The following is a 22,488-nucleotide window of genomic DNA, read 5'->3' on the forward strand; positions in this document are numbered from 1 at the left end:
ATCAACTTTTATTTGTTAAAGAAAACGGTGAAGAAAGTGGAAGAGCTATTGGTCCATTAAACATGACCTATCAGTGAAGGAACACTTCTGGGGAAAGAGATGTATATATTCAGCTATTTTACTTGAGGCCCACATCTTGAAATGAATCCATACGCTTTCAAAATTTACATTTCTTATCTTAGTGAGAGTCAAGTGAAGAGATGTCTGGGGATGAAGCATGTCACCTTCTATGTTACTGGGGAGAACAGTGATTTCATTCCTTAGGCACACTCCATGAAAAAACTATGCTTAGTTCCTCTACTTCCTTTCTTCTCATTCATTTCTGAACCCTTTACAATCTGGCTTCCAATCACATCACCAAACTACAAATGCTTTCTCCACAGTTAATAATGATCATAGTTAATAATTGTCAAATCTGATGTTTTTTTTCTCAGACCCCATCCTTCTCAACCTATCTCCTGCATTTGACACTGCTAATCACTATACTCTTGAATATTATCTTCTCTCTGGGTATTTGTGAACACTATTCTCTCATGGTTTGCCTCCTTCCTGTTTGACTGCTCCTTCTCAGTATTCCTGGTTCACTTGTCATCCATATCACATCTCCTAACTGTGGGTATTCCCCAGGGTTCTGACTTAGGCCCTCTTCTCTTCTTCCTCTATATTCTCTTGATAACCTTATCAGCTCCTGTAGGTTTAACTATAACCTCTATGCAGATGGAACTCAGATCCATATATCCCCCTAAGCTTTAACCTTGCATCACCAATCTCTTATTGGACATTTCCAACTGGAAATCCTGGAGACATCTTAAACTCAATATGCGCAAAACTGAACTCATTATATTTCCCCACCTCCACCCCAAAACTTCTGTTCTCCCAAACTTCCTGGTTTCTGCAGAAGGAAACACCATCATGATAGTATCCCAGGTTCATAAACTTAGCATTATACTAGAATCCTCACTCTCACCCCACATGTTCAATCAGTGAGCAAAGCTTGCTGTTTCTCCCTTCATGTATCTCATAGCTTACACTTTCTCACTACTCACAGAATCACTAAGTTTAGGTCCTTATCAACCCTTACCTAGATTACTGTGACAATCTCCTGGTTGATTTCCCTGCCTCAAGTCTCTTTCCACTTCAATCTAGCCTACATAATTCCAAAGTAATTTTCCTAAAGCACAGATCTAAACATATGACTCTCCTACATAATCAACTTTAGTGGCTTCCTAATGCCTCTAGGATAAAATGTAAATTCTTCTGTTTAGTTTTAAAGTCCTACACAACCTGGCTTTGGTCTACCTTTCCAGACTCATTGGACATTCATTACTCCCCTTCCTGCACTCTGCAGTCCAATATGACCTCCTCTTTTTTCCTCACACAGAAACACTCTATCACTCATCTCTGTGCCTTTTTACCAGCTGTCTCTCATGCCTGGAATACACTCCCTCTTTCCTTACCATTACCTCTTAGAATTCTCTTCATTTCAGATGTATTTCAAGTACCATTTTCTCCATGAAATCGTTCCTGATTCCCTCAACTGCTAGTGTCTTCTCTCCCAAATTTACAATGAACAACTTCATATATGTTTGTATTTATTTACTTTACATTTATGCCATATGTATTTTTACACGTACTTATTTTTTCCATTAGAATGTAAACTCCTAGTGAGTAGGGATTTTGTTATTCTTTGCACTTATATCACTAGTGCCTAGCTCAGTGTCTGGCACATAGTAGGCACTTTATTAAAAACAACAACAACACTTGTTGGTCATTTCCTTGAGTTCTATTCAAGATTTTCACCTGCTTTTGTTATGTGATGAACTGTGAAGCTTCTGTCAGAAATGGAGATACAAAACTACACTGAGATTTCTCTGTGAAATGTGGCAACGACTAGTCTAGATCATGCCAGCTGAGGTTATGGTAAAGAAGTTTCCACTGAAGCAATCATTACTATTGGAAGAGTGTGGAGGGAGAGGTTCCCTCCCAAAAAAATCCTTCCTCTCTAAGAAGGGAATGTACTAATTTGCTCAACTGATGAAATCTAGTCCCAGTGGTCTTCTCTATGATAAAGGTAGCTATTATTTTAGCTATCCAACACCCTATAGAACTTGGACACACACACACAGATAATTAGTCCAGCGTTTAAGCACTGAAGGATGCCCCCATGACACTTTCTGAGTATGGTACATTTTTAGTTCTATGTCACACTGCCAATGGTTTCAGTAGGGTTATTCGTTCTTGTCACAGAAGAAGACTTCTCTGATGCTTGGACCTTACCTGTACCATTCTCTCAAACATGTGTGCTAAAGGCAAATAGGAAATGTGTACATCCTCACAAGTGGGTGACCACTGACTCTGTAAGAAAAGAAAAGGAGCCCGAACCAGGCCCAGTCAGTCAGACAGGTGTCTTACCTGTATAACTCTTTCAAACATGTGAGCCAGAGGCAGGAAGGAGATGAGCACATCGTCCTGTCTCGGAAAGATCACTTTCTGCAGGTGAAGGGCATGGGAGACAGAAAGGAAAGAAACACTGACAGGAAGACAACAAGAAAGTCATAAAACAATAAAGAGAAAAATGGTACTAGAGGAGCAAACAGTAAAGATTAGAGGGAAAGAAAAGGAAGAGAAGAGGGGGGGAGCAAGAGAAAGGGAAGCAGGAGTGAGAGGGGAAAGAAAGAAGATGATACAGGGGCAAGAGAGGAGAAAAAGAAAAGAAAAAGGAGAAAGACAATGAGAAGAGGTAGAAAAAGAATTCATAAAGCAGAAGAGACAGAAAAGGCATGGAAAGAGGAGAGAAAGAAGATAGGATGAGTGAGAGAACAGAAAGAGACAAAGGAGAAATGAGAGGAGAAATAAAATGGATGGATAAAAGGCTAGAAAAGCAGAAAAGAGTAAGGAAGACTAAGGAAGAAGGGGAGAAAGAGAGAAGACATAGGCAGGAGGAAAGAAAGAAAGACACAGTGAAAGAAAAAGAAAGAAACAGAAAGAGAGCAGTATAGGAAGCGAACTGTTAGGTCACAATGTCAATGACTTCAGGTTATTGGGAGCAGCAAAGAGCAAAATGAAGCACATATAAACCAGTGGAGCAGAGTCCCCACCGAAAAAAGCACTACTTTTACAAAGAAATCTGCATCTTATACTGTGCATGAGAGCACTAGGCAAAAATGGCTTCTTTTTTTTTTTTAAGCATGAAATCATTGCAGATTTGATGCCTGAAATCTTCCCCACCCTCTTTATAAGTAATTTAGACCAAAAGATGCAGGATTCTTTCTCTATCTTCAGTTTTGCCACTAAACATTTTGGAAGGGAGAGTAATTTTTCCCTTTTTCCCCCTGAGCACTTTTTTATTTCTGCCCTGAGGGAATATGTGATTAGAAGAAATTGCTGTGGGAACAGACCCAAGATCTCCTTGACCTTCATAATGGGGCATAGATGGAGTTGCCTAAAATGTGCACCCAAGTAGACTATAAGGGACAAAATGTCCCTTGGCTCCAGTGCCAGCCAAGTCCTCAGGACCACTGAATTACTGTCTGAGGACAATTATGTTTAGTCTCAAAACCTTCCCCCCCAGGTTTAGGAGCTGTATTCAACACCCTTGTCACAGTTACAGTTTGGGAGAGCGTAGAGAAAGGAAAAGAAGCCAATGAGTTGTCTTCCACATGTTGGCTTCAGTGAACATCCCTCTCTTATGGAAATGGTTGAAAATACAGACACTAAAAAAAAGGCTACCTTCACAGCAACTTTACAGAGAGAGTTAATATGGCCTCCTATGAGATACTGTTAGAGAGGGGGTGGCTAACTTATAGCGAACGCTTTTTACTACATTGTATGGAAAGATAATAGTTTTGGTTTTGTCACATAGACCAACTTACTATCTGTGGGAAGCTTTGGGCCTATATTATAATTCAAGATATTTATATAAAATAAATGCTTATGTCATGGAGATCAGGCTTTTATGGGATTGAAAATATGTGCATTTATTTTAAAAAATTATTTGTTAGAAAAAATATACCTTTCATATACGCCATGAGTATCATATCTTTGGGAACCTTTTACCTAGTCCTACTTCTAAGATGGGCACACCTTTTGTGTGTGTTTTGGAAGATACAGCTTACAGAAAATTGCTTTCAAAACTGTCATTTCACAGACTCTTAAGGCTCTTTCCTTTTTCTGTGGTCTCCTTTTCTGTTCTGGTATTTTGGCCAAATTTGAATGGAGCTCTGAAATGGGTCAGATTTGATTCAGTGTAGTGAACATTTAACAAACGCATGCCATGAGTAAGGTTGAACTCTCCGGGACTCAGGCAAGTCCCTAAGAAAGAGGTATGATCTGAGTTGGAGGCCATTTCCATACTGAGGAAATTCCATATGCACTATGTATTGGATTACGTGCAGGAAATACTTAGCTTTGGTTACTGATCCAGAGCTCGATTATAGTTCTGTACTTATCCCTTTTTGCCAAAGGCCTTTTCCATAACCTTTGAACTGTTATTAGGCACAAATATGTAGAGTAACTTTTCCTAGGGAAAAAGGGTTCGTAATCCCTTTCTCTTCAGGACAAAACTTATTATTTCTTACACATAAAGAATAAAGCATTTTTTAAAAAAAAGTTTTGAAAGCTATTTCTTTAGGACAAAAAACATTACTAGTTTAATTTAGGATTTACTTTTAACATTCCATCACAAAGTAATAATATCCATAGTTTTGTACTTAAAAGGAGTGGTCAAAACAGAATTCTGAAATTATTATTAGAAATGCAAGAGTGACAATGGATGCTCTAGAAACTACATATATATTCACAGTTATGAATTTGATTTGTACAGAGTGACACTAAGCAATATATATGAAACAGGTGGGAAATTATTTTTTGGTTTTGTTGAAATAACTCCTGGGGTTTATGTTCTTGGAGATCATTGGGTGTTCTCTATTAAGGCAGAATAAATTACATATTTGGGCTTTACAATTCCACTGATGGCCAAGGTGGCTTTCCTTAAGTAAGGACCAAAGCACCAGGCTCACATATGATATCCAGGATTGCAAAATGAAAAGAAACCTGAAAATTCAAGATGTCCTGGATGGGCTCTTTGACCACACTAGTGATACTGCCATATTCACCTCTGTGACTTTCAGAAAGCCTGAAAAATCAGCAACCACATTCCCATGAGTGAGCATCGCACCTTTCGGGTTCCCTGAGAAGAAAAAGAAAAGGCCATGTTAATAGGGAATCACAGGGCTCCTCCCTTAGAGCCACTATACTCTGTAGAAGAACTGCCATACTGTTAGCAGAAGATGGAACAGCAAGCTTCAATCCCCTCCTTTCAAAGTCACAAATAGCTGGGCAGCTTGTTCCACATGTTTAGACAGCAAGAGCAAGCAGGTCTAGACCAAGCCTATCCACCACTGACTTAAAGATCACTAAGAGGATCAAAAGGTTTTCTAGGAACTGAGAACTATATGAAATGAGTGTTGTCTGTACCCTGTGACAGGGGTGGACTATGAGGAAGTGGAACCCTGCCAAGACATTACAGGCTTGGCAAGGAACCACAGGGTGACTCTCCATAGTTCAAGGACTACAGAGTTTTAGATCTGCTGGAGGCTTTGTTTGGTCCGATTTCCATCTCCTCTGGATGATGCTTCTGAGAGACAGGACATGGATGTGGCTGCCTCAGCACAGTTTATAGGGCAGGTCCTGTAATGACTATGATTGGACCAGACAAGGTGTAGGGATTTTCCCTTTCTGTAGCTCATGGAAGCTTCCAAGAGGGATTTAGGCATCTGAAGGTACAAATTAGATGACATGGTTGCTAACAGGCTTTCTTTACCCAAAGCCTGGCCTGTAGGAAAGAAGCCTGCCTGGAGGTGATCTGATAGACTTAAATTACAGGGGAAATGGATTCTATAGGATAAGCAAAGTGCCTTCTTGAATTTCACTGAACTTTACAATGTTAGTATATCTGATGTTCCTAATGCTTTTCTTTCTAAAGAATGGCATTATGTAAAGAGCATTGTAACTTGGAATCAAAATACTTGATAATCTAGAAAGTGCTACATGAGTGAGCTGTAGTTATTTTCATTGCAGGTATCATGAGGCATCAGTAGACATATCTCTGCCCCACACATCAAGCACAACATGTCACCTGGAGATGTTTAAGACAGTACAGTCATCTTAGAACATTCAGACACATGTGGACAGCACTGAGTTAAATCACATCCAGACTTACACTGCAGTCAAGATCTAGTGGCATCCACCCAGCAAACTGTGAACCACAGGAAATAGGATGTCGTATTTCTGGCTCAATTTGTGCAGTATTCTTTTTACTCCTCCTTGCTTTGAAAACCACAGGTTTCAACACACAAGGGCTCAATAGATCATGGCATTTGGGAAAACATTAGGGACAATGAGGTCATTAGTATAATACAGAAGATAAGTACGCTCTGAGTTGCAAAGTGATCATATAAAAATGATCATACAGGAAATGTATATGGTCAAAAAAAAAAAGGAGCTGGGTTCATCACGGAGTGTGAGATTCCAGATGGTCAGCTCAGTGGCTGCACTGATACTCCCACTTTACCTTAAAATACTTAAGAGAAAGGACTTCAGCACATTGGATAGATCCCTGTGGAGGATTTGTTTGGAAAGAGAAACAAGGACGAGAATGGCATGGAATGAGTCAGTTGTGATCTACACCACAGTAGGAACTTAGTGCTTCATTAGATGCACTCAATATGAATATCAATATCCCTATCAATATGGATACAAGAAAATACTGAAATGTTGAGTGTTCCCTGAGCCTCACCTGTGTTCTCACCTGTAAAGTCAGGAGAATAATGCTTATCCTATCTACCTTGCTAGGTGTTCTGAAGAAAGTTCTTTGTAAACCTTAGAACGCTATAGAAACATGAGTAATATCATTATTCCTCCACTTCAGTCCCACTCTGGTACCCCACTGTGGCACTGGAAGCAAAAGCTATGCCTCCCTATAGAGCACAAGCTTTGGCAGGTACTACTTCACAATGAAAAGGCTCTGAGGAGGGATTGTATTCTGAGTCTTTTACATGTCTTGCCTGGCTTAGCTAACTTCTGCCATTTGCTCTTAGTTCTGTCCTCCACACTCAAAGAGAATAAGTCTAATTCCCATTCACAGTTATTCTTCAGGAACAGTGGGAATGCAGTAGTTTCAAAAGCCAAGAGACACATGGAAAGAGTGTGCTTTCCACCTAACCAATGAAACCCACTGACAGTCCCAGTGTGTCACTAAGGAAGTTCTAGACAGAAGGACAAAAGAGGTACAGAGTCACTGACCTGAGCCCTCACTTCATACACCGTGTTATATCTTGGCCATTTAGCCACATACTCCCCTACAATTAATGGTTACTGCCTATGGTATTACCTTTGAATTTAAGGGACAAGTTTCAACTGTGGATGTGTGGTACCTAGAACTGTGAGTGGTTATGCAAATTGTGGCATTGACTATAATACAACATAACTGTGTTAAAAGAAATAGTGAATGCGATGAATACAGAGAAGCATGAACAAATCTACATGAACTGATGCAGAGCAAAGTAAGCAGAGCCATGACAACAACATACACAGTGGCTACAACAATGTAAACTGAAAGAACAATCATACACACATAATCAAAAGTGAATGTTGCAAAATAATAAACCACAATGGCTTGAAAGAAGAGACAGAGAAACTCCAAACTCATCCCTTTGCAGAGGCAGGAGTTTCACATTGTACATATTTTCTGACTATTTCTATGTATTGATCAATTATGCTGATTTTTTTCTTCTTCTTTTTTCTTGAAATTACTGTTTGTTTTATGGGATAGCACTCTGGGAGAAGATAGGGAAAGGACACAAATTTACTAAAAAAAAAGACTAAAAAAATCTTTAATGTGTACTCTAGGCACATACATATGTTATTTGAACCAGAATAGTAAATATCTGATGACATGGTACATCACAATTTTCAATATTACAATATTTTATGAATCATTTCCATTATGAAAAAATTCCCTTTTAAGAAGGAATTCTATACATGTCACATATTTCAACTCTGTATCAAGGAGAGATAAGACTGACCTCTTTACAAACAACTTTTCTCAGATCTGAGCTAAATAAGACATGTTTTCAGAAATTTGCTTATAAGAGCGTTTGACTGGAAGTTTCCCCAGCTGAGCATATAGCCAAATGCTTTTGGCATGTTACTTTTCATTCATGGTTGTTGGAGCTGAACATTCTGGAAATTTTCAAAAAACTCGCCCAAAATTCTAGGGTGGAACATGTGCTTTTATGAAGAGGAGATCTTCTGGAACATTGAACTTAAAATCCTGCTGAATTCCTGACGAGAAACTTAAGGGGGGTACTGTATATCATCCTCAACAGAAATTTCACAACCACAACTTGAAGCACTGAGTCATCCTGCTAATTCCACAACAAAATAGTGATTGCTGCATTCGTCCAGTTAAGATTAATTCAGGGTGTTTTCTTCTATAATGTTGCTTCACTGCATTTCTTTAAGTAGATAGGCAGACTCTCCACCAATTAATCATTAGGGGGAAAAGATCAATAGTCATGGTACTTTAAAATCTATACGAAAATGATGTTTTATTTCTCTCTTCTTTGTCATCTTCAATATCTTCTGATATTTTCTAATTTAATACCAATGAGCCATGTGAAGAAATCAGGTGAAATTCTTTCTTTTAAGGGATGGCTCTTGGGGTAGTGGGGAGTGATGGGGAAAGATGCAGAGTGTTTCCTTTAAAGGTTTTTAGGTTATATAAAAATCTATATATCAATGAAACCATATTTTTTTAAAAATGAGATTAATAATAATTTCAGAGAGTATCAAACTGCTTGTTCTCCACATGTCATCATTATCTTCACATTGTCTTCATTATCTTTCTTCTTTAGTAAACATCCTGTCATCTTTTCAGAACCTGCAAATGACTCCTGCATCTTATCTAGCATTCATAGTAGCCCCCTCCACCACTCTGCAGGAGAACAACATTCTGTGGAGCAGCTGACATACATGTGACATTTCCTTTTCTGGAACATGACCCAGTCTTCAGGACTTGGCCAGAACAAGATCACCCAGATCAAGACCACCGCATTCCCATGAAGCCTCACAAAGTAGGAAGTATCTGTTAATTTCTGGTGTGTTTTCTTTCATCTTTCATCAGTCATTAGCTTCCCCCTGTTAGCCACAAAAATCAGCAAATTTATATCTTAGAAGGTATGTTTGCTATTTATAAGGAGGTAAAATGGAAATTTTCCAAAATTTTTTTGAGAGTCTCCTGAGTTCTCCCACCAAAAGTCCATAAATTGACTCTAAGTGATTTTCATTAAACTCCTCAACTTAAAATTGTATCTTTAATTTAAAATACACACACCTTCAGAAATGGCAATTTGGTAAGTTATGTATCGTTTCCTTCAGCTCTGAAGTGATCAGTTTTATATCAAAAGGGGAATCTCTACTTTGGGCAGGCTTAATTTTATAACAGAGACCAAATTATTTATGGCTGAAGTCTTTAGGGGGTGAGTTCTCTGCCCATCCAATCCTATTCTATGAAAAATATCCTGTTCATGACAGACCAGTGGTGTTTTGGGTCTGGAGATATATGTATATACATATGTATATATATATATATACATATATATATACACATATATATATACACATATATATATATATATACATATATATATATATACACACACATATGTACCCTCATATGGTGGATATGAATGTGCAGATCCATACTGCTACCATTATCTGGGTAATTTAAGCAAAAATCTATGTAGCTGAGGCTCTATTGACTTGACCATAGATAAATGTGCATTTAGTTCTCTCTAATATTAGTAATAATAATAGCAAACATTTATATAGCACTATGTTCCAGGCATTGTGCTAAGTACTTTACCATTATTATTTTATTTGATCCTCACAACAAATTTGAGAGAGTACATGCTATTATTAATCCCCATTTTATAGATGAGGAAACAGAGGTAAACAGAGGTAAAGTGACTTACCTAGGGTCACAAAGCTAGGCAGTGTCTGAGGCGGCGTTTGAACTTAGGTCTTCCTGACTTCAGGTGTAGCACTCTATCCTCTACGCCACCTCTACGCCCCATATTAAACACTAATAGTTATATTAAGACTACTTTCTCTGCATTTTCACTCAAATAAGCCATTCTTGACCATATGAGATACCACAATAAGGCTGGTTGGCTTTAACATGTGAGCTTGTGTTATACATAGGAAAGAATACTGAAAGTGGAATCAGAGGCCTGGATTCAAATCCCAGCCCTTCCATCTATTATCTTTGGGTAAGTCATTTACCCTCCTTGACCTTCAGTTTGCTCATCTGTAAAGTGAGGGTATTTAACGAGATGGCCTCTAAGGTTCCTTCCCGAGCCAAATCTGTATAATGCATTTTACTGAGCCTTTTAAATTTGCATTTGTCATTCAAATTCTATTCAGTAAGTGTTTTCTGAATAGAATTCAGAGCAAGGACAAAATTGAAGAAACCACAGAAGTCAATCAATGACAGACACTAAGAGCCTAAAAAGGAATGTGCAAAGGATAATATGTAAAATAAAATGGCTCTAGTTTCTTTTTCTTTTTTTGTGTGTGTGTGAGGCAATTGGGGTTAAGTGACTTGCCCAGAGTCACACAGCTAGTAAGTATTGTGTGTCTCTTTTCTTCGAAGTCACAAGCCACATAATTTCTTCACTCTTCTCCTAGATATGTAACAAAAATGCAATTTTCCTGAGAAGGTTGTCCGTTCTATAACTCCAAACTGGTTTTTAGCAGAAAACAGTTAATTATAGACTAACTTACTATAGGTAAGAAGATCTTAGGCAAGGCAAATCACTTTTCTGGGCCTCAGTTTTCTTATATGTAAAATAAGGGAGTTGGACTAGATGATCTCTAGGGTCCCTTCCAGCTCTAAACTGATAATCCTTTGATCCTGATGGTTATTTTCGAAGATAAACTACTTATTTTACTAAATTCTGTTCCTATCTCCCTCCAAACCCATTTGTGTGTACATAAAGCCTTAAAATTAAAAAACAGATGTTAAAAAAGGAAATCCGCAGTAGATAACTCCTTAAAAAGTTCACAAACTCATTAATTTGAGGTTTTAGAGTGGTACACTACCAATTGGTTTCAGTTTTGCCTTTAAAATACACTTAACTATTGTTCCTTGATCAGCAAGCAGCATTCTTGATGATATCACCAGAACATGCCCTGTTGGCTTAACAAGAAAACTCACTTACCTCATCTGCACTAGACTTCAAGGGAGAGATTCAGCAACTCGGATGAAAGGAATCCTTCTAGGATCCAGCAGATAACATCTCTGAGTTTCCTCATCCCACATTCAAAGAAAACCTTGGGAGATAATGTACCAGGAGGAAAGGTACATTGCCATGCATACTACTGGTTATTAGGTTTATGAAGGTTCAGTTTACTTAGATGCACTGAAAAGGTGGGGGGGCGGGGAGAGTACTACTAAACAAAAAGCTCAACGATTAGAGGTCAAAATAGAATTTACAATCAATTTTGTTTTTTATCTCTGAGCAAATGTGTATCTGTTTTGTCTTTGACGTGTAGTGACATAATAATAACCACAGCTAGCATTTATATAGTATTTTAAGGTCTGCAAAGTGCTTTATACATGTGAACTCATTTGATCCTCCCAACAACCCTATGAGATAGGTGCTCTTTTCATTCTCATTTTACAGATGAGGGAACTGAGGCACAGAAAGCTTAAGTGACTTGCGTACTCACAGGTGTCTGAGGGAGAATTTGAGTCTTCCCGTGTCCAAGCCTACACTCTAGTCACTGTTCATACTCTACTCATAGAATGTAATCCCTAATAATTAATGAAAACTGGTTATTCCCTAATCTATGTTGCTTCTCATGATTAAAAATCTGTTTTTGAAGGTAGAAACTCACTAAGCAGAGGATGAAGTTTTTTGGGAGCATTAATTTACTTTATTAGGAGGTTTTGGGTTTTTTTTTGTTTAGTTTTGTTTTGTTTTTTGGCAAGGCAACTGGGGCAAATGACTTGCCCAGAGTCGCACAACTAGTAAATGTCAAGTGTCTGAGGCTGAATTTGAACTCAGATCCTCCTGACTCCAGGGCCAGTGCTTTATCCACTGTGCCATCTATCTGCCCCTTATTAGAAGGTTTTAAAAATGCTCTCTGCCCTGGAAAAAGAATACAATCCTTTTTCACTTTCATTTCTTGGAATCCCTCTATTTCCTGTGGCATTTATTGGTAAACTTTGACTGTCTTTTCTGAACCAGGCCATTTCCCAGCCATGTCATCTGAACTCTTGTCTCCTTCTTACTCTCCTCTCCCCAGAGCTCTGGCATCTGATTGATGACTCTCTCCTTAATTTACCTTATCCTGGACCCCTTACACTACTTCCCAGACATCTCTGAGATAAGCTGTCATGATCCTACTGCTTGCACTTTTCCACCCCCTCCTAGAGCCCCAACTTCTGCTGTCTTACATGTGTTGTGAGGAATGAACTATTTTACTTGCCTATATTAGTATCCCTAATGCTTAGCACAATATATGCTTTTCTAGGTGTCATCTCCTCTGTGAAGTTTTTTATCTGATTCCCTTGCTTTTTAGTGCTCTTTCCCTTCAGAAATTACTTTGTGGTTTCTTATTTTTTATACAAATTGTATTTCTCAGTAAACCCTAAGCTCTTTGAGGGCAGGGATTTTTTTTTTTTGCATTATTATCATCTACACAGTTCCTCTAATTTTTCTTTTTTGATTGGAGCTCTAAATTCATCAGTATGGAGAACATGAGGTGAAGAGACTCTGTCTACCAATGCAGATCAGTATCAGCATCAGCCATTGAGACTTGACTCCAGATCTATCTGACTGATAATAGTTTTCTACCCACTTCTGTATATTGCTTCTTGCATACCATGCATTTGTTGAATGAATGACGCAGGAAAGAAGTGGGATGATTTCACAGAAACAGTTCTGCCACAGCCTCAATAATATCTAGGTGTGGGTTTAACTGTCCCTACTTTTGAATGTCAGAGGTGATTTGAAATATCCCCAGCCAGGTATTCTGAAGTAACTTTAATGTAAAAAACCACATTTATTATCCTTTTGCATTTTAAGTCTACTGTTTAACAAATGTTATGCGCATGGAACTTATGGTTAGCTCTATCTGCTCAGCCTCTGCTTCTCCAATTCCACTGATTCCAGGTTCAGAAAATATTATAGTCCTTGGTCCCAATGTGTTGTGAGTGCCCTGGTGGTCTCCGACCAAACTAAGTTGCCTTATTGTATCTTGAAATTATGAATCTAGAACTAAGAGCTGGAATTATTTATAATGGGGAGAAGTTAGAGACTTTTCCACTAAGATTAGGGGTAAAGTAAGGATATCGATTATCACTATCATTATTGAGTATTATGCTAGAAATACTGCCTATAAAGAAGAAGAAATTGAGGGAATAAACAAAATAGAAACAAAATTTTTGCTTTTTACAGATATGATTGTTTACTAAGAGAAGCCTACAGAATAACTGAAACAATTAACAACTTCAGCAAAGTTGCAGAATATAAAATAAACCCATATAAATCATTAGAATTTATGTATATTAGAAATAAAATCCAGCAGGAAGTGACAGAAAGAGAAATTCTATTTAAAATAACTACAGAAAGCTTAAACTGCTTAGTAGTCCACTTTCCAAGACATAAATAGGAACTGTAATATTATAACTACAAAACACTCCTTATACAAATAAAGATAGGACTAAATAATTGTAAAAATATTAATTGCTGCATTCACCAATCACCTCTTGAAAGAGATCCCAAAATGAATGAAAACTCTCAAGAATATTATAGCCAAATCTTTATAAGGGCAGTTAGAAGGAGTATACATAGAGGGTACAGGTGTGAGTTGACTATGATGAGATGATATCTAAAAAAATTAAGTTAAAGGGTGAGAAAGAGGCATCCACCTGGAGAAGGGGGAAGGGAGAGATATAATGGAGTAGATTATCTTACATAGAAAAGGCATGAAAGAGCTTTTACAATGGAGGGGAAGATGGGGGGGCAGCAGACAGTGCTTGAGCCTTACTCTCATTGGAATTGGCTCAAAGGGGGAATAACATACACACTCAAGTGGGTAAAGAAATCTGTCTTACTGGACAGCGAAGTAGGAGGGGAAGAGTATAAAAGAAGGGGTGGCTGATAAAAGGGAGGGCAATTTGGGAGAGGTAGTGTTCAGAAGCAAAACACTTTTGAGGAGGGACAGGGTGAAAGGAGAGAGAGGGAAGGGTAAAAGGGAGCAGAAATACTGTAGAGGGAAATACATAGTAATCATAATGAAAAATTTTATGGCAAATTTCTCTGATAAAGTCCTCATTTCTCAAATATATAGAGAACTGAGTCAAATTTATAAGAATATATGTCATTTCTCAATTGATAAATGGTCAAAGAATATGAACAAGAAGTTTTCAGACAAAGAAATCAAAGCTATCTATATCTATGGTCATATGAACAAATATTCTAAATCACTATTGATTAGAGAAATGCAAATTAAAACAACTCAAAGGTACCACCTCACACCTATCAGATTGGTTAATATGACAGAAAAGGAAAATGACAAATGTTGGAGAGGATGGGGGAAAATTGAGACACTAAAATTGGTGGAGCTGTAAACTGATTCTACCATTCTGAAAGGCAATTTGGAACTATGCCCAAAGGGCTATACAATTGTGGATACCCTTTAATCTAGCAATACCACGACTAGGTCTGTGTTTCAAATAGATCAAAAGAAAAAGAAAAAAAGGAAAAGGCCTTATATATACACAAGTATTTATAGCAGCTCTTTTTTTGGTGGTAGTAAAGATCTAGAAAGTGAATGGGTGCCCGTTAATTGGGGAGTGGCTGAACAAACTGTGGTATATGATTGTGATGGAATATTATCGTTCTATAAGAAATAACAAGCAGGATGCTTTCAAAAAACCTGAGAAGACTTATATGAACTGATGCAAAGTGAAGTGAATAGAACCAGAAGAGTGTACATAGCAACAGCAATATTGTATGATTAGTCAGCTGTGAATGACTTAGCTATTCCCAGCAGTACAGTGATCCAAGATAATTCCAAAGGATTTATGATGAAAAATGCTATGTACCTCCAGAGAAAGAACTGGTAGAGTATGAATGCAGATTGAACCAAACTTTTTTAAAGCTTTCTTTATTTTTCTTGAGTTTATTTGTGTTTTATTTCACAACATGACTAATATGGAAATGTTTTGCATGACTCCACGTGTATAATCTCTATCAAATTGCTTGCCTTCTCATTGAGGGGGAAAGGAAGAGAAGGAGGGAGAGAATTTGGAAATCAAAAATTTTTTAAATGAATGCTAAAATTGTTTTACATGTAATCGGGAAAAATGGAATACTAAAAAATTAAAAATATGTAATTGCTCATGGGTAGACAGAGAAATACAATAAAATGACAATATTGCCTAAATTAATCTATTCCATGCCATAACAATGAAAGTACCAAGGGATTATTTTAAGGAGATAGAAAAAAATAAGAAAATTCATTTAGAGGAATAAAAGGTAGGAATCTCAAGAGAAATAATGGGAAAAAGTGGGACAGAAGAGCATAGCAGTACCAGATCTCAAACTAAGCTACAAAGCAGTAATCCTCAAAATAATCTGGTACTGGCTAAGAAAGAGAGGTTGATAAGTAGAACAGATTAGGTACACCATATACAAAAGCAAGGAATTTAGCCTAATGTTCGGTAGTTCTAAAGATCACAGCTATAAGGATAAGAACTCTTTATTTGATAAAAACTGTCAGGAAAATGAGAACAGAGTATGGCAGGAACTAAATACAGATCAATATTTCACAGCTTCAAATGAGTACATGACTTAGGCATAAAGGGTGACATCATAAACAGATTAGAGGAGGAGGGAGGAAATTGTCAGATTTTTTGAATAGAAGAAGAGTTCATGACAAAGTAAGAGGTAGAGAAGATCACAGAAAGCAAAATGGACAATTTTTATTACCTAAAATTCAAAAATTTGTGCAGAAGCAAAACCAATTCATCTAAAATTAGAAGAGAAACAGCTGAATGGGGGAAACCCCTTTGTAGCAAGTTTCTCTGATAAAGGACACACTCTCTCTTTATATATATATTTATGTTTACACATATGTATGTTTTTCTTTATTTATAAGAATAAGAGCCATTCCCTAATTGAGAAATGGTCAAAGGCTATAAACAAGCACCTTTAAGAAGAAATTCATATCTTTTGATGCAGTGATAATAGTACTAGGGCTAAACCCCAAAGAGGAAAAGGGCCCTTGGATATGAAAGTATTTACAGTGGCTCTTTTTGTGGTGGCAAAGAATTGGAAACTGAGGACTTGCCTATCAATTAGGAAATGAATGAACAAATTAGAGTATGTGAATGTGATAGGATACTATTGTGCTGTATGGAATACTATATGGAATACCCTAAGAAATGAAGAAGGGTATAATTTCAGAGAAACCTGGAAAGATTTTGGGAACTGGTGCAGAGTGAAACGACAACCAGGAGAATAGTTTATGCAACAACAACACTTTGAGGGCAATGGCGCAGTGGATACAGCACCTGCCTTGAAGTCAGGAGAACCTGAGTTCAAATCCAGCCTCATACCAAACACTTGACACTTAGTAGCTGTGTGACCCTGGGCAAGTCACTTAACCCCAATTGCCTAACCAAAAAAAAGACAAACAACTTTGAAAGATTTAGGGTCTTTGATCAAAGCAATGACCAATGATGATTCAAAGGATTCATGATAAAGCATGCTCTTGACAAAGAAGTGATGGATTCAGAGGACAGATTAAGATATATCTTTTTGGATATGGCCATGCAGGAATTTGTTTTGCTTGACTACATATGTTTGTGCTATGGTTTTGGTTTTTTCTTTATTTTTCAATTTGGGCAGGAGGAAGGTGGGAAGTACAGACAGCAGAGATTTATTGATTTAAAAAAGAAACTATGAATCTAGAAATAGGTGATTTTTACTAAATGACCAACCACTGAGACAGACCAATCTCTCTCTTTCAGTGAGAGATTAGTGGTCACACTGACATTTGTATGTGAACTACAATCAATGTTGGAGACACATTAAAATATTTCCCCCCATAAATACAGATCCAAAAAGGAAAACATCTATATTGTTGTTCATGTGTCTTTAGTGATTATACTTTTTTTGCTGATGCAATCGGGGTTAAGTGACTTGCCCAGGGTCACACAGCTAGTAAGTGTCAAGTATCTGAGGCCAGAAAACATCTATATTGGAGAAGGACCTCTTATAGGAGACTCTCAAATTTTTTTCATATCATCAAGATATTTTTGAAAATGCAGTTTCCAAAGTGGTTTCACATCCACTATCTCGTTTGATTTTTATAACTACCTATGAGGGAGGGTAGGGCAACCATTATTCATTACTACCATTTGGGAAGGGGAAATGTTGTGAAAAAGCAAATTTAGGTTTAATATATGGAGAAACTTCCTAACATTCAGAATTGTCCAAAAGTGAAGTGGGGTACATTTGGAAGCGGTGGGTTCTCCCTTAACTGAAGAGTTTGTGCAAAAGCAAAACCAATTTAGCTAAAATTAAAAAGGAAACAGGTAAATGGAAAAAAAAATCTTTGCAGCAAGTTCCTCTGATACAAGTAAGGCTTCAAGCTAAAGTTGGAGGACCACTTATCAAGCTCTTACTCATCTATGAATTAGGCTAAAAGCTTCTGACGATCCTTCCAATTATGAGATTCTGTGATTCTGTGACTTGCCCAAGATGCATGGGGAAGTAGAAAGAATGCTGGCCCAGGAGTCAGAGGACATGAATTTGAATCCTGGCTCTGCCACTTACTCCCTGTGACCTTGAAGAAGTTACTTAGCCTCTCCGGATTTCAGTAAAATGTGCGTAATACCTTAACATCCATTTCACCTTTAAGGCTATGCCATAACTAGTCAGTAATAGAGCTGGGACCAGAATCCAGCCTCTTGACTCATGGTATGTTATTCTTATTACTACTTCCTTTAATATTTCAAGGATCTCTAATTTCATCCATGTGGGTACTCCCTTAAAGGATGCATGCCAAACCTCTTTCCTACACCTACACCAAAAAAATTCATCATTTGGAGCCGAGCTTCTGCTGGTGTTCCTCTTCTATATTTATCTTGGCATATAATTGGTCCCTAGATCTGTACTTGAAGTCTTTTCAACATTTCAACATGGAAATATCTTATGACTTGTTTTTAAGATATCAAATTATCTACAAAGCTTCCTAAAATCACTCTAAAATTTAGGTTTATGTCTTAGAATGTAAGATCCTGGAGGATAACGGTCACTCTGGGCCTCAGGTCTGTATAGCATTCAGCAGAAATGTGTAAATTAATTAGCTCATTGGAAGAGACAGAAACATCACTCTTGGCACACAATAAGAAATAATCTAAGCACAGATCCTTGACATATTGATGTATCATCACCTAAGGGGTGAGAACAGGGAAGGCTTGTCATGTCTATGTCATTATCCAAGAATCTGCAAGAAGCTAAGGCTTGCAAAAGAAGTAGAGAAGTCTTTGTGCCTGAAAGTCAAGTTCTTTCAGTTATCCGTGGAATTAATGAGGAACAACCCGGCTTTGAGCTGTTTCTTATCAAATGGGGATAGCTGGAGGAAGGAGAAGTGATGTTCTTGGTATCATGAAATAAGTGTGTTGATACACTTTTAAAAAGCTGTAAGTCGCCATACAAAAGTAAGGTTTTATTTGCTGTCTTTATGTCTCAACCTCTCCATGAAGTTCATTTCTTGTTCCCTTGTCTAACCTCCTGTTGCCCTCATTTTCTGTACTATATTTGATTATAGTCTTGCTTTCTTCTCCTATTATTTCATGTATTAGTTTGGTCCCCCTCCCTCGAATAGTGTGCTCACAAATGTATGGGCCATTTATTTGTCCAACTTGGATTCCAGGAACTAAGTCCAAGTAAAACAATTGCATACCACTCAAAACACAAAAAACTAACTAGATAATAAGGATTTTCTAAAATACTAAGCCAATACAGCTGTAGTTCAGGTTTAGCCCAACTTGATTCATGTTTATGAATATACCTAAGCAATAAGTTGCCTAAAAATAAGTTACCTAAAATAGCCTGATTTTCTTACCTGGTCCTCTTCTCTATATAACTGAATCCTATTCATCCTTCGGGGCAGCTAGGTGGTACAGTGGATGGAGTTCTGGGCCTCAAGTCAGGAAGACTCATCTATCTAAGTTCAAATCTGGCCTCAGAAACTAGCTATGTAACCCTGGGTAAGTCATTTCACCCTATGTGCCTCAGTTCCTTACCTGTAAAATACCTGGAGAGGTAAATGGCAAGCCACTCTACTATCTTTACCAAGAAAATTCCAAAATTGGGTCATGAAGAGTTGGACGCAACTGAAATAAGTCAACAGCAACAGCAGCAGCAGCAGCAACAATTCATCTTTTAAGGCCAAGCTCAAGTCCTAGTTCTTCCATGAAGCCTCCTGTGACCACTCCATCTCATAGGGATCTCCCCCTTCGTAGTTCTCCCTCAGCATTCACTGTCTCTATCACTAACTGCAACTTTCTGCCCTTTTCTCTTTTCATTTGCTGAAGTCCTACCCATCCTTCAAAGCCCAACTTCAAGGCTACCTCCTGGAACCTTTGTTTTGCACCTATAATGTACTTTTTGTGTAAAGTTAGGTTTTATAGTCACCCGAGTTTATGTCTTATCTTCCTACTAGAGTGCAAACTCCCTCAGGACAGGGACCGTGTCTTATCTAAATTTGATATTTCCTTCATGGCCTAGTATAATATGGTAGGTACCTATAGTTCACAGAACAAATTATTATTTAGCTTTCAATGTGCATTTGTTTCTTGTCTTTCCGGCTTATTTGTGAGCTCCCTAAGCATGGACCTATCCAATGTTTCTATCTTCCCACAAGTACTAGACCCACAAAAGGTCTTCAATAAAAGCTATGGAATAATTGGTCCATAATTATAATGACATTATGTTTCGTTCCATAAATGCACTGTTTTGAAGTCAGGAAGACCTATGTTCAAATCTATGCCCTGCTCCCTTCTCTCTTCCATCCCACTCCATACGCATATACTGTCTGTATGACACTGAGCAAATCTCTTAACCTCCCTGCTCAAGGCAACTCTTTAAGAAAGTAAGTTGCAGAGAGAGTGAAAACCTGCATTCATAGAGGGCATTTCCTTACATAGGAGTTCCCCCTACATCAATTAAATTACAGGTATCTCAATATTGGATGGTAAGTGTGTTTATAGCATTGCCTATGAACATAAAAATCAATCCTATAATGTAGCATATTTATAATATGACATTTGGCATGAATAGACTGTCACATGCTACCTGGAATGAGCTTTCCTTAAATATACTATAACAGAATCTGTCAAGTAAACAGTAAGTAAGCAGAAAATGTTTTTTTTCCTTCCCGAATAAAAATTGTGTTTCCTTTTCAGTTGCTTGTTGAGAGATTTTGGTATATACAAACATTATAATCTAACCCAAACCCTGGAACTTTTATCAAGGATGAGCTGCCCCAGTGGGGAAGGCCTGGTACAACTCTCTGAGAAACTGTTCCTCTCTCTAAGAGGATTAAACTGCACCCAGATCACAGCCCTTTGACCTGCTAGATGCAGTTTCAACAGGTACAAAGCTTTTGGCATCTTCTTTCAATTAGGAAAGCTCAATCAAACACAGGATGATATTACTGCCCAGCACCCCCGTGGTTACCTGTAGTACCACTAGTGAAACACACGATTGAAAGGTCTTCTGGCCGAGGAGGCTAAGAGGAGACAGGAAAAGAAAAGGAAATTATTGGAATGTCCATCTATACCTGCTCTATTTTTATGAGAGAATGCAAATCCAATTTCCTGCTTCTTAGCATTCTCTGTCACCTGTGAGGAGAAGTATTCTGTTCCTGGTTGATCTAGGACCCTGATTCTCCCTTTTCTTGTTTGGTGCTCACTGCTCACTCATTCCTTCTTGTTCTCCTCCCTCAGATGTCTGTGACAAATTCTGTCCCACAGGATGCATCCCTCAGTGTAATCTTTCCATGGTGACTGCTTTTCTGCTCCCAGCCTTGGCCCCCAAATTTGACCTCCTTTATACACCTAGAAAAAAGTACTATTTCCATGGTGCAGGGACAAGAGTGTTTCATTTTGAATCAGAAGACCTGGATTCAAATCTCACCTCCTCTTCTACCTGTGTCCTTGAACAAGTCACTTCAACTCTTTGAGTATCAGTTTTTTCATCTGTGAAATGAAGGGACTGAATAGATGGCCATGCCAGTTCTAAATTTATGACCCTGGGATCTGTATACGGATTTCATCTCTGATGCTTACTGCCTTGTTTAACCTTGGGCAAGTCATTTAACCTCAGTTGCCTTAATTGTAAAATAAGGGGGTTGGACTAAATAACCACTGAGGTGCCTTTTAGCTCAAATCTCTGATTCTACGATTCTGTGATTTCTAGCCCAGAATCACCATAGCTAATAAAACTCCACTGGAAAGTTTACTTAATGAAACCACCTGCGAAAAAAGTGATGGAAAACAAGGTGTCATCTGGAATGCTCTTTTTGTCCCTCTGGTCACCCAAGCAGCTGAAGCCAACTCATCCTTGTAGGTCCAGATCAAGATCTACCAGCTCCATGAACTCTTCCTTGATCACTCTCAGGGCCCAATTTTTCTCTGTCTTTTACCCCTCTTCAAGCTTGAATCACCTATTACCTTGTATACCTAAGAACTTTTCATGGGTATGTGTACAATCCCTGGGTCCAGATTTGTCTTGAGGGCACTGACCTTTTATCTCTGTCACTAACATCTAATATTCAGTAAATACTCAACACCTTTATTATTAACTTACCACAGGAGGGTGATGGTTCTCTCGTCCACAATCCTGTAAAAAACGAAAGGTGATTTTAAAAATCCTTAAATACATTTACATCATCAGAGCATTGAAATTCACTCAGATGATATTCATTCACTTCATTCCAGCACCCCACATTATTAAAACCTTTCAGCATTAATTAGATGGACAGTATTTGGAAAATTTGGGTGCTAATAGCCCTGAGGAGGTGAGGTCAAAGAAAGGTCAGAAATGTTGCCTACACCACTGGTGTCAAATTCAAATAGGAATGGATTCCTGCAAGCTACATATTGACGTAGAAAACCACAAATGTACGCTATCTATATTGTGTTGTATTTTTTAAATTTTATTAAATATTTCCCAATTCCATTTTGATCTGGTTGAGTTATACTCCCAAGAGTCTGATGCCTCTGGCCTAGACCATGGCTAAATTTATTCTAGTGGGAAATGGGGCAATTTCCACAGTTGTTGATATTTTCATTATATCTGGTGTCCTTATGGGTAAAAACTTTGTCTCCAGAGTCCCACA

The 22,488-nt window shown here is 37.9% G+C and overlaps 1 protein-coding gene across 4 annotated transcripts in view; it reads right to left on the bottom strand.

The window, feature by feature from the left end:
- The window catches only part of ACSL6 (acyl-CoA synthetase long chain family member 6), a 142,042-nt gene that overhangs the window by 27,252 nt on the left and 92,302 nt on the right, over positions 1 to 22,488 (bottom strand). For 2 of the 4 annotated variants that reach the window (XM_020991154.2, XM_020991155.2), the window contains exons 8-11: positions 21,957 to 21,989; positions 20,826 to 20,877; positions 5,115 to 5,188; positions 2,278 to 2,355 (exon numbers count right to left, since the gene is read on the bottom strand). In XM_020991154.2, coding sequence (XP_020846813.1) covers positions 2,278 to 2,355; positions 5,115 to 5,188; positions 20,826 to 20,877; positions 21,957 to 21,989 — 237 coding nt within the window. Of the gene's footprint in view, positions 1 to 2,277; positions 2,356 to 2,412; positions 2,491 to 5,114; positions 5,189 to 20,825; positions 20,878 to 21,956; positions 21,990 to 22,488 lie in introns of all 4 variants that reach the window. The other 2 variants (XM_020991160.2, XM_020991153.2) reach the window with 2 other exon arrangements.

Source organism: Phascolarctos cinereus, unplaced genomic scaffold (genome assembly GCF_003287225.1).
Source record: "Phascolarctos cinereus isolate Bilbo 61053 unplaced genomic scaffold, phaCin_HiC Scaffold_2;HRSCAF=192, whole genome shotgun sequence".
Lineage (NCBI taxonomy): Eukaryota > Metazoa > Chordata > Mammalia > Diprotodontia > Phascolarctidae > Phascolarctos > Phascolarctos cinereus.